This window comes from Oncorhynchus clarkii, chromosome 6 (assembly GCF_045791955.1).
Source record: "Oncorhynchus clarkii lewisi isolate Uvic-CL-2024 chromosome 6, UVic_Ocla_1.0, whole genome shotgun sequence".
In the NCBI taxonomy this organism is placed as follows: Eukaryota; Metazoa; Chordata; class Actinopteri; order Salmoniformes; family Salmonidae; genus Oncorhynchus; species Oncorhynchus clarkii.
In genome coordinates, this window is record NC_092152.1 from 3,933,933 (window position 1) to 3,947,724 (window position 13,792).

A 13,792-nucleotide genomic window follows, 5' to 3' on the forward strand; every position below is an offset into this window, starting at 1 on the left:
CCTATTCTAAGTAGCCTACTTCAAACCCCTTGTAGGTCTACTCTAAGTAGGCTGCTTCAAGCCCCTTGGTCTCCAATCAGACAACAACACAGTAGCCTTGGTCTCCAATCCGACAACAACACAGTAGCGTTGGTCTCCAATCCGACAACAACACAGTAGCCTCGGTGTCCAATCAGACAACAGCACAGTAGCCTCGGTGTCCAATCAGGCAACAGCAAAGTAGCCTCGGTGTCCAATCAGGCAACAGCACAGTAGCCTCGGTGTCCAATCCGACAACAACACAGTAGCCTTGGTGTCCAATCAGACAACAACATAGTAGCCTCGGCGTCCAATCAGACAACAACACAGTAGCCTCGGTGTCCAATCCGACAACAGCACAGTAGCCTCGGTGTCCAATCAGACAACATCAGATCATCAGTTCACTAAAGATATTAGATATCCAACATGACATTAACTTTCTATCCTTTCTCTACTGACTCTACAGGGCGGTCCTGTAGGGGGTCTACTGACTGTACTGGGCGGTCCTGTAGGGGCTCTATCAGGCGGTCCTGTAGGGGCTCTACCAGGAGGTCCTGTAGGGGCTCTACCAGGCGGTCCTGTAGGGGCTCTACTGACTCTACCGGGTGGTCCTGTAGGGGCTCTACTGACTCTACCGGGCGGTCCTGTAGGGGCTCTACTGACTCTACCGGGCGGTCCTGTAGGGGCTCTACTGACTCTACCGGGCGGTCCTGTAGGGGCTCTACTGGCTCTACCGGGCGGTCCTGAAGGGGCTCTACTGACTCTACCGGGCAGTCCTGAAGGGGCTCTACTGACTCTACCGGGCGGTCCTGTAGGGGCTCTATCAGGCGGTCCTGTAGGGGCTCTACCAGGAGGTCCTGTAGGGGCTCTGCTGACTCTACCGGGCGGTCCTGTAGGGGCTCTGCTGACTCTACCGGGCGGTCCTGTAGGGGCTCTACTGACTCTACCGGGCGGTCCTGAAGGGGCTCTACTGACTCTACCGGGCGGTCCTGTAGGGGCTCTATCAGGCGGTCCTGTAGGGGCTCTACCAGGAGGTCCTGTAGGGGCTCTACTGACTCTACCGGACGGTCCTGTAGGGGCTCTACTGACTCTACCGGGCGGTCCTGTAGGGGCTCTAACTTTTATTATTGTGTTCTATTCAACAGCATGGACCAGAAGTCATGGAAGCAGGGGAAGAGGAAGGCAGAGAAGGACGAGATGGTGGGGGCTAACTTCTTCCTCACTATCTCCACGCCCTCCGGACCCCCCCTGGACCTGGTCGAGGTCGAGTCCAAGATCGACGGCTTCAAAGCTTTCACTAAGAAAATGGACGACAGCGTGGTCCAAGTCAACACCACCACCAACGAATTCGCCCGGAAACAGATCACGGGGTTTAAGAAGGAGTACCAGAAAGTGGGCCAGGCGTTTAATGTCCTAGGACAGGCGTTTGAGCAGGACCAGCAGGCATACTCGGTGGGGTTGAACCAGGCCATAGCGTATACAGGAGAGGCATACGATGCTATCGGAGATTACTTTGCAGAGCAGCCAAGACATGATGTGGACCCTTTAATGGATTTGTTACAGCTGTACCAGGGACATCTGGCTAACTACCCTGACATCATCCACGTACAGAAAGGTAATGTCCTCATACTACCCTGACATCATCCACGTACAGAAAGGTAATGTCCTCAATCTACCCTGACATAATCCACTGTACAGAAACCATACTACCCTGACATCATCCACGGTACAGAAAGGTAATGTCCTCATATTACCCTGACATCATCCATGTACAGCAGGGGTGTCAAAGTCAAATGGACGGAGGGCCAAATAAAAAAATCAGCTACAAGACGAGGGCCGGACTGTTCGAATGTTCATTGAAAAATTTTTAAATGACGCATATAGTCTAGTGAACCTAATTGAACCTACTGAAAACCTAACAAATATATTACAATATGATCAGATAAATAAAGCAATATTTTCTTATGGCTCTGTCAGTAATCTTTAATTTTCAACAGACACAAAAGACAAATTTCCTTTATATAAATATCCCCATAACATGAACATTAAATGAAAGAAACCGGTATTCAAGGCACCATCAGTAGACTATATTTTCTATTTTAGCAAAAGTGGGCTAAATTTACTTCAAAGAAAAAACAATAATAGCAATTTTCTATCATCCACTCAACTGAAATATTTTTAAAATATAATTGGATTGAAATACAAAAAAATAAAGTGCAAAAATCTATTAATCAAAAACAACACTTTGTTTAAGGAGAAGTAACATGCAGTGAAAACAAATATTAAATTTTAACTTTTAAACTTGAACTGAGTAAAAACTCTAAATATGTGATTGCACAGTAATGTTCACTTGTTTGAGGTTGAGGGTGATACTTGGTGGTGTCCCATCTTTTCCACAAGTTCATCAATGTTCGGGGTAAGGCTCTGAGCTGAAGAAATCCTCAGAATTGAGTGGAGGTGTTCAGCAGTAAGTCGACTTCTGTGTGATGTTTTGTTCAGGTTCATCAAAGAAAACAGTTGTTCACACAGGTATGTGCTGCCAAACATAGACAACGTTTGAGCAGCCTGGATGCGCAGCTGGGGCATTGTGCCGGGGAGGAAACGGGCGAACTCCGCAGCACCCACTGCCGCATATTTTGCCCTCAGTGCATCATTGCATTGGAGGTCAATCAACTCCATTTGGAGGTTTGGTGGTGAGCTTTCCACGTCAACAGCAAATGGGTTACCGAGCAGTTCCAACCTGCTTTTTTGTGCTTCAAAGTCAGCAAATCGGCGTCGAAAGTCAGCGGCAAGCATACCTATTTTATCAGCCAACTGTGTGCTCGGGAACGCACTGGTAGAGAGCTTCTCTTTCATGGTCTGGCAGCTGGGAAAGTGGCTCAAATTTTCTTTCCGCATCTGCGTCTCCCACAGAGTCAGTTTGGTTTTAAATGCCTTCACTGTACTGTACATATCAGAGATGACACGATCCCGACCCTGCAGCTGCAAGTTTATTGCATTCAGATGACTCGTAATGTCACACAGAAAAGCCATTTCACACAGAAACATTTCGTCTCGGAGTTGTGTTGTGTCTTTCCCTTTGCTGTCCAAGAACAGACAAATCTCCTCACGAAGCTCGAAACATCTTTGAAGCACCTTTCCCTGGCTTAGCCATCGCACCTCTGTGTGATAAGGCAAATCACCATGCTCCGTTTCTAACTCTGTCAGAAATGCCTTGAACTGGCGGTGATTCAAACCTTTGGCTCTGATAAAGTTAACTGTGCGCGTGATGATGCTCATTACATGCTCCATTTTCAAGGCTTTACCGCACAACGCTTCCTGGTGTATGATACAATGATAAGCTGTCAGCTCACCTGTCGCGTTTTCCTCTTGCATCTTTTCCCGTATCTTCGCCACCAGTCCGCTCCTGTGTCCACACATCGCAGGTGCTCCGTCGGTTGTCAAACCCACAAGTTTTTCCCAAGGCAGCTCCATCTCATTTACACATCTTGACACCTCTTCATACAAATCATGCCCCGTAGTTGTGCCATGCATAGGACGTAAAGCCAAAAACTCCTCTGTCACGCTTAGGTTGGAGTCCACTCCGCGGATGAAAATTGACAACTGGGCAATGTCAGAAATGTCGGTGCTCTCATCCACAGCCAAGGAATATGCAATAAAATCTTTTCCCTTTTTCACAAGCTGCTCTTTTAGATTGATGGACAACTGGTCTACTCTCTCGGCAATGGTGTTTCTGCTCAGACTCACATTTAAAAAGAGTTGCCTTTTTTCTGGGCAAACTTCGTCACAAACTTTAATCATGCAGTTTTTGATGAAATCCCCCTCCGTAAATGGCCGGGCTGATTTAGCGATCTCTTCTGCCAAAATAAAACTGGCCTTGACAGTTGCGTCCGCGTGTGTGTCCGCGTGTTTCGTTTCATAATGTCGTCTCAGATTATACTCTTTCAGTACCGCCACACTTTCTCCACACAGAAGACACACAGGTTTTCCAGCTACCTTCGTGAACATATACTCCGACTCCCACCTTGTTTGAAACCCCCGGTTCTCAGTATCCACCTTCCGTTTTGCCATTTTTGATGGGTATCTGAAAGTTAATTTTACTGTGATGCTGACGACTGCTGTGCCAATAAATATTGAAATGAAGCAGCCTACTGCTCGGTGCGTCACCTTTGCATTGTGGGAAATGTAGTATTGGTGCGTGTAAAAGATCTGCGGGCTGCCGGCTTGCTGCGGGCCGGTTCTAATAATAAATCAAGATCATCCCAGGGGCCGTAAAAAACCTTCTTGCGGGCCGGATGTGGCCCGCGGGCCTTGACTCTGACATATGTGATGTACAGAATAGGTAATGTCCTCATATTACCCTGACATCATCCATGTACAGAATAGGTAATGTCCTCATATTACCCTGACATCATCCACGGTACAGAATAGGTAATGTCCTCATATTACCCTGACATCATCCACGGTACAGAATAGGTAATGTCCTCATATTACCCTGACATCATCCATGTACAGAATAGGTAATGTCCTCATATTACCCTGACATCATCCACGGTACAGAATAGGTAATGTCCTCATATTACCCTGACATCATCCACGGTACAGAATAGGTAATGTCCTCATATTACCCTGACATCATCCACGGTACAGAATAGGTAATGTCCTCATATTACCCTGACATCATCCACGGTACAGAATAGGTAATGTCCTCATATTACCCTGACATCATCCACGGTACAGAATAGGTAATGTCCTCATATTACCCTGACATCATCCACGGTACAGAATAGGTGATGTCCTCATATTACCCTGACATCATCCACGGTACAGAAAGGATTTTTTTTATTTTTAAATCACCTTTATTTAACAAGTTCTCATTTACAACTGTGACCTGGCTAAGATAAAGCAAAGCAGTTCGACACAAACAATAACACAGAGTTACACATGGAATAAACAAACGTACAGTCAATAACACAATAGAAAAGTCTATATACAGTGTGTGCAAATGAGGTAGGATAAGAGAGGTAAGGCAATAAATAGGCCATAGTGGCGAAATAATTACAATTTAGCAATTGAACACTGGAGTGATAGATGTGCAGATGATGAATGTGCAAGTAGAGATACTGGGGTGCAAAGAAGCAAAAATAAATAACAGTGGGGATGAGGTAGTTGGATGGGCTATTTACAGATGAGCTATGTACAGGTGCAGTGATCGGTGGGCTACTCTGACAGCTGGTGCTTAAAGTTAGTGAGGGAGAAATGAGTCTCCAGGTTCAGTGATTTTTGCAATTTGTTCCAGTCATCGGCACCAGAGAACTGGAAGGAAAGGCGGCCAAAGGAGGAATTGGCTTTGGAGGTGACAAGTGAGATATACATGCTGGAGCGCATGCTACGGTTGGGTGCTGCTATGGTAACCAGTGAGCTGAGATAAGGCGGGGCTTTACCTAGCAAAGACTTATAGATGACCTGGAGCCAGTGGGTTTGGCGACGATTATGAAGCGAGGGCCAGCCAACGAGAGCATACAGGTCGCAGTGGTGGGTAGTATATGGGGCTTTGGTGACAAAACGGATGGCACTGCGATAGACTGCATCCAATTTGTTGAGTAGAGTGTTGGAGTCTACTTTATATATTTTTATGACATCGCCGAAGTCAAGGATCGGTTGGATAGTCAGTTTTACGAGGGTATGTTTGGCAGCATGAGAGAAGGATGCTATGTTGCAAAATAGGAAGCCTATTCTAGATTTAATTTTGGATTGGAGATGCTTAATGTGAGTCTGGAAGGAGAGTTTACAGTCTAGCCAGACACCTAGGTATTTGTAGTTGTCCACATATTCTAAGTCAGAACCGTCCAGAGTAGTGATGCTGGACGGGCGGGCAGGTGCGGGCAGCAATCAGTTGAAGAGCATGCATTTAGTTTTACTTGCATTTAAGAGCAGTTGGAGGCGGAAGGAGAGTTGTATGGCATTGAAGCTTGTTTAGAAGTTAGTTAACACAGTGTCCAAAGAAGGGCCAGATGTACACAGAATGGTGTCGTCTGCGTAGAGTTGGATAAAATAATCACCCGCAGCAAGAGCGACATCATTGATGTATACAGAGAAAAGAGTCGGCCCGAGAATTGAACCATGTGGCACCCCCATAGAGACTGCTAGAGGTCCGGACAACAGGCCCTCCGATTTGACACACTGAATCTATCAGAGAAGTAGTTGGTGAAGGCAACTAAAGGCAATAATTTGAGAAACCAAGGCTTTTGAGTCTGCCGATAAGAAAGTCGAAAGCCTTGGCCAGGTCGATTAATACAGCTGCACATATCATCATACTGTTAGGCTCAGGTCTACTTCACAGTCACACGCCAAGTCCATCAGGACTAGACCGTCACACGCCAAGTCTATCAGGACCGTCACACGCCAAGTCTATCAGGACCGTCACACGCCAAGTCCATCAGGACCGTCACGCCAAGTCCATCAGGACCGTCACACGCCAAGTCCATCAGGACCGTCACACGCCAAGTCCATCAGGACCGTCTCACGCCAAGTCTATCAAGACTAGACCGTCTCACGCCAAGTCTATCAGGACGAGACCGTCTCACGCCAAGTCTATCAGGACGAGACCGTCACACGCCAAGTCTATCAGGACGAGACCGTCACACGCCAAGATTATCAGGAAGAGACCGTCACACGCCAAGTCTATCAGGACGAGACCGTCACACGCCAAGTCTATCAGGACTAGACCGTCACACGCCAAGTCTATCAGCACCGTCACACGCCAAGTCTTTCAGGACTAGACCGTCACACGCCAAGTCTTTCAGGACTAGACCGTCACACGCCAAGTCTATCAGGACTAGACCGTCACACGCCAAGTCCAACAGGACCGTCACACGCCAAGTCTATTAGGACCGTCACACGCCAAGTCTATCAGGACCGTCACACACCAAGTCTATCAGGACCGTCACAGGCCAAGTCTATCAGGACGAGATCGTCACACGCCAAGTCTATCAGGACGAGATCGTCACACGCCAAGTCTAGCAGGACCGTCACACGCCAAGTCTAGCAGGACCGTCACACGCCAAGTCCATCAGGACGAGACCGTCACACGCCAAGTCCATCAGGACTAGACCGTCACACGCCAAATCTATCAGGACTAGACCGTCACACGCCAAGTCTATCAGGACGAGACCGTCTCACGCCAAGTCCATCAGGACGAGACCGTCTTACGCCAAGTCTATCAGGACGAGACCGTCACACGCCAAGTCTATCAGGACGAGACCGTCACACGCCAAGATTATCAGGACTGGACCGTCACACGCCAAGTCTATCAGGACTAGACCGTCACACGCCAAGTCTATCAGGACTAGACCGTCACACGCCAAGTCTATCAGGACTAGACCGTCACACGCCAAGTCTATCAGGACTAGACCGTCACACGCCAAGTCTATCAGGACTAGACCGTCAAACGCCAAGTCTATCAGGACGAGACCGTCACACGCCAAGTCTATCAGGACCGTCACACGCCAAGTCTATCAGGACCGTCACACGCCAAGTCCATCAGGACCGTCACACGCCAAGTCCATCAGGACCGTCACACGCCAAGTCCATCAGGACCGTCACACGCCAAGTCCATCAGGACCGTCACACGCCAAGTCCATCAGGACCGTCACACGCCAAGTCCATCAGGACCGTCACACGCCAAGTCTATCAAGACTAGACCGTCATACGCCAAGTCTATCAGGACGAGACCGTCTCACGCCAAGTCTATCAGGACGAGACCGTCTCACGCCAAGTCTATCAGGACGAGACCGTCACACGCCAAGATTATCAGGAAGAGACCGTCACACGCCAAGTCTATCAGGACCGTCACACGCCAAGTCTATCAGGACTAGACCGTCACACGCCAAGTCTATCAGGACTAGAACGTCACACGCCAAGTCTATCAGGACTAGACCGTCACACGCCAAGTCCATCAGGACCGTCACACGCCAAGTCTATCAGGACCGTCACACGCCAAGTCTATCAGGACCGTCACACGCCAAGTCTATCAGGACCGTCACACGCCAAGTCTATCAGGACGAGACCGTCTCACGCCAAGTCTATCAGGACGAGACCGTCTCACGCCAAGTCTATCAGGACGAGACCGTCACACGCCAAGATTATCAGGAAGAGACCGTCACACGCCAAGTCCTTCAGGACTAGACCGTCACACGCCAAGTCCTTCAGGACTAGACCGTCACACGCCAAGTCTATCAGGACTAGACCGTCACACGCCAAGTCTATCAGGACTAGACCGTCACACGCCAAGTCTATCAGGACTAGACCGTCACACGCCAAGTCTATCAGGACTAGAACGTCACACGCCAAGTCTATCAGGACTAGACCGTCACACGCCAAGTCCATCAGGACCGTCACACGCCAAGTCTATCAGGACCGTCACACGCCAAGTCTATCAGGACCGTCACACGCCAAGTCTATCAGGACCGTCACACGCCAAGTCTATCAGGACCGTCACACGCCAAGTCTATCAGGACGAGACCGTCACACGCCAAGTCTATCAGGACGAGACCGTCACACGCCAAGTCTATCAGGACGAGACCGTCACACGCCAAGTCTATCAGGACCGTCACACGCCAAGTCTATCAGGACGAGACCCTCACACGCCAAGTCTATCAGGACTAGACCGTCACACGCCAAGTCTATCAGGACGAGACCGTCACACGCCAAGTCTATCAGGACGAGACCGTCACACGCCAAGTCTATCAGGACGAGACCGTCACACGCCAAGTCTATCAGGACTAGGCCGTCACACGCCAAGTCTATCAGGACCGTCACACGCCAAGTCTTTCAAGACTAGACCATCACACGCCAAGTCTATCAGGACTAGACCGTCACACGCCAAGTCTATCAGGACTAGACCGTCACACGCCAAGTCTATCACTACTAGACCGTCACACGCCAAGTCTATCACTACTAGACCGTCACACGCCAAGTCTATCAGGACCGTCACACGCCAAGTCTATCAGGACGAGACCGTCTCACGCCAAGTCTATCAGGACGAGACCGTCTCACGCCAAGTCTATCAGGACGAGACCGTCACACGCCAAGATTATCAGGAAGAGACCGTCACACGCCAAGTCCTTCAGGACTAGACCGTCACACGCCAAGTCCTTCAGGACTAGACCGTCACACGCCAAGTCTATCAGGACTAGACCGTCACACGCCAAGTCTATCAGGACTAGAACGTCACACGCCAAGTCTATCAGGACTAGACCGTCACACGCCAAGTCCATCAGGACCGTCACACGCCAAGTCTATCAGGACCGTCACACGCCAAGTCTATCAGGACCGTCACACGCCAAGTCTATCAGGACCGTCACACGCCAAGTCTATCAGGACCGTCACACGCCAAGTCTATCAGGACCGTCACACGCCAAGTCTATCAGGACCGTCACACGCCAAGTCTATCAGGACCGTCACACGCCAAGTCTATCAGGACGAGACCGTCACACGCCAAGTCTATCAGGACGAGACCGTCACACGCCAAGTCTATCAGGACGAGACCGTCACACGCCAAGTCTATCAGGACCGTCACACGCCAAGTCTATCAGGACGAGACCCTCACACGCCAAGTCTATCAGGACTAGACCGTCACACGCCAAGTCTATCAGGACGAGACCGTCACACGCCAAGTCTATCAGGACGAGACCGTCACACGCCAAGTCTATCAGGACGAGACCGTCACACGCCAAGTCTATCAGGACTAGGCCGTCACACGCCAAGTCTATCAGGACCGTCACACGCCAAGTCTTTCAAGACTAGACCATCACACGCCAAGTCTATCAGGACTAGACCGTCACACGCCAAGTCTATCAGGACTAGACCGTCACACGCCAAGTCTATCACTACTAGACCGTCACACGCCAAGTCTATCACTACTAGACCGTCACACGCCAAGTCTATCAGGACCGTCACACTGTTTCTTTTTTTGATCACAGTTATTCGATTAATCCATGTGATCAAATTACTATTTGCATCCTCTTTGTGACCCATGACCCTGGGCTGTCAATCATTGAATGATCACTAGTATCTGATTGATTTAATTCAGTTACAGAGATGAAAAGCCTGTTGTCTTTTAGAGAGGGAGGGGACTGGACTTAGTTTTGCATGAGAAATAGGAAATGTTTTCATTGAGATATTGACCCACACCACGCAACCTCCCTTACACAAAGACATACAGTGGGGCAAAAAAGTATTTAGTCAGCCACCAATTGTGCAAGTTCTCCGACTTAAAAAGATGAGAGAGGCCTGTAATTTTCATCATAGGTCCACTTCAACTATGACAGACACAATGAGAAAAAAAATCCAGAAAATCACATTGTAGGATTTTTTATGAATTTATTTGCAAATTATGGTGGAATGTAAGAATTTGGTCAATAACAAAAGTTTATCTCAATACTTTGTTATATACCCTTTGTTGGCAATGACAGAGGTCAAACGTTTTCTGTAAGTCTTCAAAAGGTTTTCACACACTGTTGCTGGTGTTTTGGCCCATTCCTCCATGCAGATCTCCTCTAGAGCAGTGATGTTTCGGGACTGTTGCTGGGCAACACAGACTTTCATCTCCCTCCAAAGATTTTCTATGGGGTTTAGATCTGGAGACTGGCTAGGCCACTCCAGGACCTTCAAATGCTTCTTACAAAGCCACTCCTTCGTTGCCCGGGCGGTGTGTTTGGGATCATTGTCATGCTGAAAGTCCCAGCCACGTTTCATCTTCAATGCCCTTGCTGATGGAAGGAGGTTTTCACTCAAAATCTCACGATACATGACCCCATTCATTCTTTCCTTTACACGGATCAGTGGTCCTAGTCCCTTTGCAGAAAAACAGCCCCAAAGCATGATGTTTCCACCCCCATGCTTCACAGTAGGTATGGTGTTCTTTGGTTGCAACTCAGCATTCTTTATCCTCCAAAGACAACGATTTGAGTTTTTACCAAAAAGTTATATTTTGGTTTCATCTGACCATATGACATTCTCCCAATCTTCTTCTGGATCATCCAAATGCTCTCTAGCAAACTTCAGACGGGCCTGGACATGTACTGGCTTAAGCAGGGGGACATGTCTGGCACTGCAGGATTTGAGTCCCTGGCGGCGTAGTGTGTTACTGGATGGTAGGTTTTGTTACTTTGGTCCCAGCTCTCTGCAGGTCATTCACTAGGTCCCCCCGTGTGGTTCTAGGGTAATTGCTCACCGTTCTTGTGATCATTTTGACCCCACGGGGTGAGATCTTGCGTGGAGCCCCAGATCGAGGGAGATTATCAGTGATCTTGTATGTCTTCCATTTCCTAATAATTGCTCCCACAGTTGATTTCTTCAAACCAAGCTTCTTACCTATTGCAGATTCAGTCTTCCCAGCCTGGTGCAGGTCTACAATTTTGTTTCTGGTGTCCTTTGACAGCTCTTTGGTCTTGGCCATAGTAAAGTTTGGAGTGTGACTGTTTGAGGTTGTGGGCAGGTGTATTTTATACTGATAACAAGTTCAAACAGGTGCCATTAATGCAGGTAACGAGTGGAGGACAGAGGAGCCTCTTAAAGAAGAAGTTACAGGTCTGTGAGAGCCAGAAATCTTGCTTGTTTGTAGGTGACCAAATACTTATTTTCCACCATAATTTGCAAATAAATTCATAAAAAATCCTACAATGTGATTTTCTGGGGAAAAAAAATCTAATTTTGTCTGTCATAGTTGAAGTGTACCTATGATGAAAATTACAGGCCTCTCTCATCTTTTTAAGTTGGAGAACTTGCACAATTGGTGGCTGACTAAATACTTTTTTGCCCCACTGTACTCACACACACACACATACACATTTCATTTGATTGCTCAAGTCACATGGGAGGCAGCATGTGGTTTCACTGACGCGTTGTGTGTTTTTCCACAACTGGTAGTGCGTGTGTGTGTGTGTGTGTGTGTGTGTGTGTGTTTGCAGTCACTGTGGTACATGACCTATGTATAAAGCCTGAAAACAATGGAAAATGACACAGGGTTTGCCAGGAAAGCCAGTCAGTCTATCACCCGTGACCCTACATACACTCTTACTATAGTTGTTATTTTCTGTCTGAACGGGGCCAGAGTTTTCTACGATTAATTTTGTACGGGCTCAGAATTGCCACGCTGTAAATAGAAATGACAGCATGTGACTGGTGCAGCTTGTGTGTCTCTCTCTGTCTCTCTCTCTCTCTCTCTCTCTGTCTCTCTCTCTCTCTCTGTCTCTGTCTCTCTCTCTCTGTGTCTCTCTGTCTCAGTCTCTCTCTCTGTCTCTCTCTGTTTGTCTCTCTCTCTCTCTCTCTCTGTCTCTGTCTCTCTCTCTGTCTCTGTCTCTCTCTCTGTGTCTCTCTGTCTGTCTCTCTCTCTGTCTCTCTCTCTTTCTCTCTCTCTTCCTGTCTCTCTGTCTCTGTCTCTCTGTCTCTCTCTCTCTCTCTCTCTCTCTCTCTCTCTCTCCTCTCTGTCAGCTGCAAGTTAGCAGGCACAGGCAGTAGCAACAGTGTGTTTTGTGTTTCTGTGTTGCTGAAGCTGCTTCCTAAATACAGACATTTTGTTTTCAATTCTTACTTGTTGTTTCTCGGACTGAAAAGTTATGTTACCAAACTCCCTCATTTGTTTTAGGCAGCAAAAAACAAGATTCGGATACTTCTCATGAAACCAGTCTCCTCTCTGTCCTCTCTGTCCAAGAGCACTGACCCTCTCCTCTCTGTCATCTCTCCTCTCTGTCCAGGAGCACTGACCCTCTCCTCTCTCCTCCTTCTCCAGGAGCACTGACCCTCTCCTCTCTCCTCCTTCTCCAGGAGCACTTAACAAGGTGAAGGAGTCCCAGAAGCACGTTGAGGAAGGCAAGATGGACGCTCGTCAGGCGGACGGAGTCAACGAGCGCTGTAACATCATCTCCTTCGCCACGCTGGCAGAGATGCAGCACTTCCACCAGGTCCGGGTGAGGGACTTCAAGGCCCAGATGCAGCAGTATCTAACCGAGCAGATTGGCTTCTTCCAGAAGATCACCGGAAAGCTGGAGGAGGCCCTGCAGAAGTATGACAACGCTTAGAGGAGAGAGGGGTGGGAGGGACACCCCTGATTGGTTTAGATCTGATCAGGCACTTTCTGATTGGTCCAGATCTCAGATCCGGCCCTCCTAATAGGTCTAGATGGTTCCAGATCTGACCCTTGACCTTGCCTATTCAGACAATCATCGACATTACAGTCAACTGCCTGACAGCAATACAATCCACTGTGAGAAAAAGACAGAGATACCGGGATCGTTTCCTGAAGCCTGGAAGTTGATTCCATGTTTGGTGGATACTGTTGAAGGGAGTTGAGTTGACAGATTTTTGTTTTTAACAGGGTTGGTATAGTAGGTCAGAGCGTCAAACATGAGATTGATTAGCTGTCATTAGCAAAGGGTGGCTACTTTGAAGAATCTCAAACACTTTTTTGGTTACTACATGATTCCATGTGTGTTATTTCATAGTTTTAATATCTTCACTATTATTCTACAATGTAGAACATTGCAACAACAAAAAATAAAGAAAAAGTCCTTGAATGAGGTCCAAACGTTTGACTGGTACAGTATATACACACACACACACACACACACACACACACACACACACACAGTATAGGGCTATATATCAATCTTGAACACGATTATCTATTTTGGATGCAATTTAAATGGGACTGATGGAGAGGGAGAATGAATGTGAGAGAGAGACTCTCTGGTTCTCTGATTTGAAGAAACGA

The 13,792-nt window shown here is 48.0% G+C and overlaps 1 protein-coding gene across 1 annotated transcript; it reads left to right on the forward strand.

Moving 5' to 3' along the window:
- The first annotated feature begins 1,163 nt into the window (after nucleotides 1–1,163).
- LOC139411865 (sorting nexin-18-like) lies at nucleotides 1,164–13,592 on the forward strand. The gene is made up of 2 exons (XM_071158613.1): nucleotides 1,164–1,633; nucleotides 12,847–13,592. Exons 1-2 carry the CDS (start codon nucleotides 1,165–1,167, stop codon nucleotides 13,098–13,100), a joined length of 723 nt encoding a protein of 240 aa, XP_071014714.1. The 5' UTR covers nucleotide 1,164; the 3' UTR covers nucleotides 13,101–13,592.
- Nucleotides 13,593–13,792: the final 200 nt, after the last annotated feature.

Coding starts and splice junctions, on each gene's coding strand:
- LOC139411865 (XM_071158613.1), top strand. CDS start 1,165: ATGGACCAGAAGTCATGGAAGCAGGGGAAGAGGAAGGCAGAGAAGGAC. Junction 1,634..12,846: donor CATCATCCACGTACAGAAAG/GTAATGTCCTCA, acceptor CTCCTTCTCCAG/GAGCACTTAACAAGGTGAAG.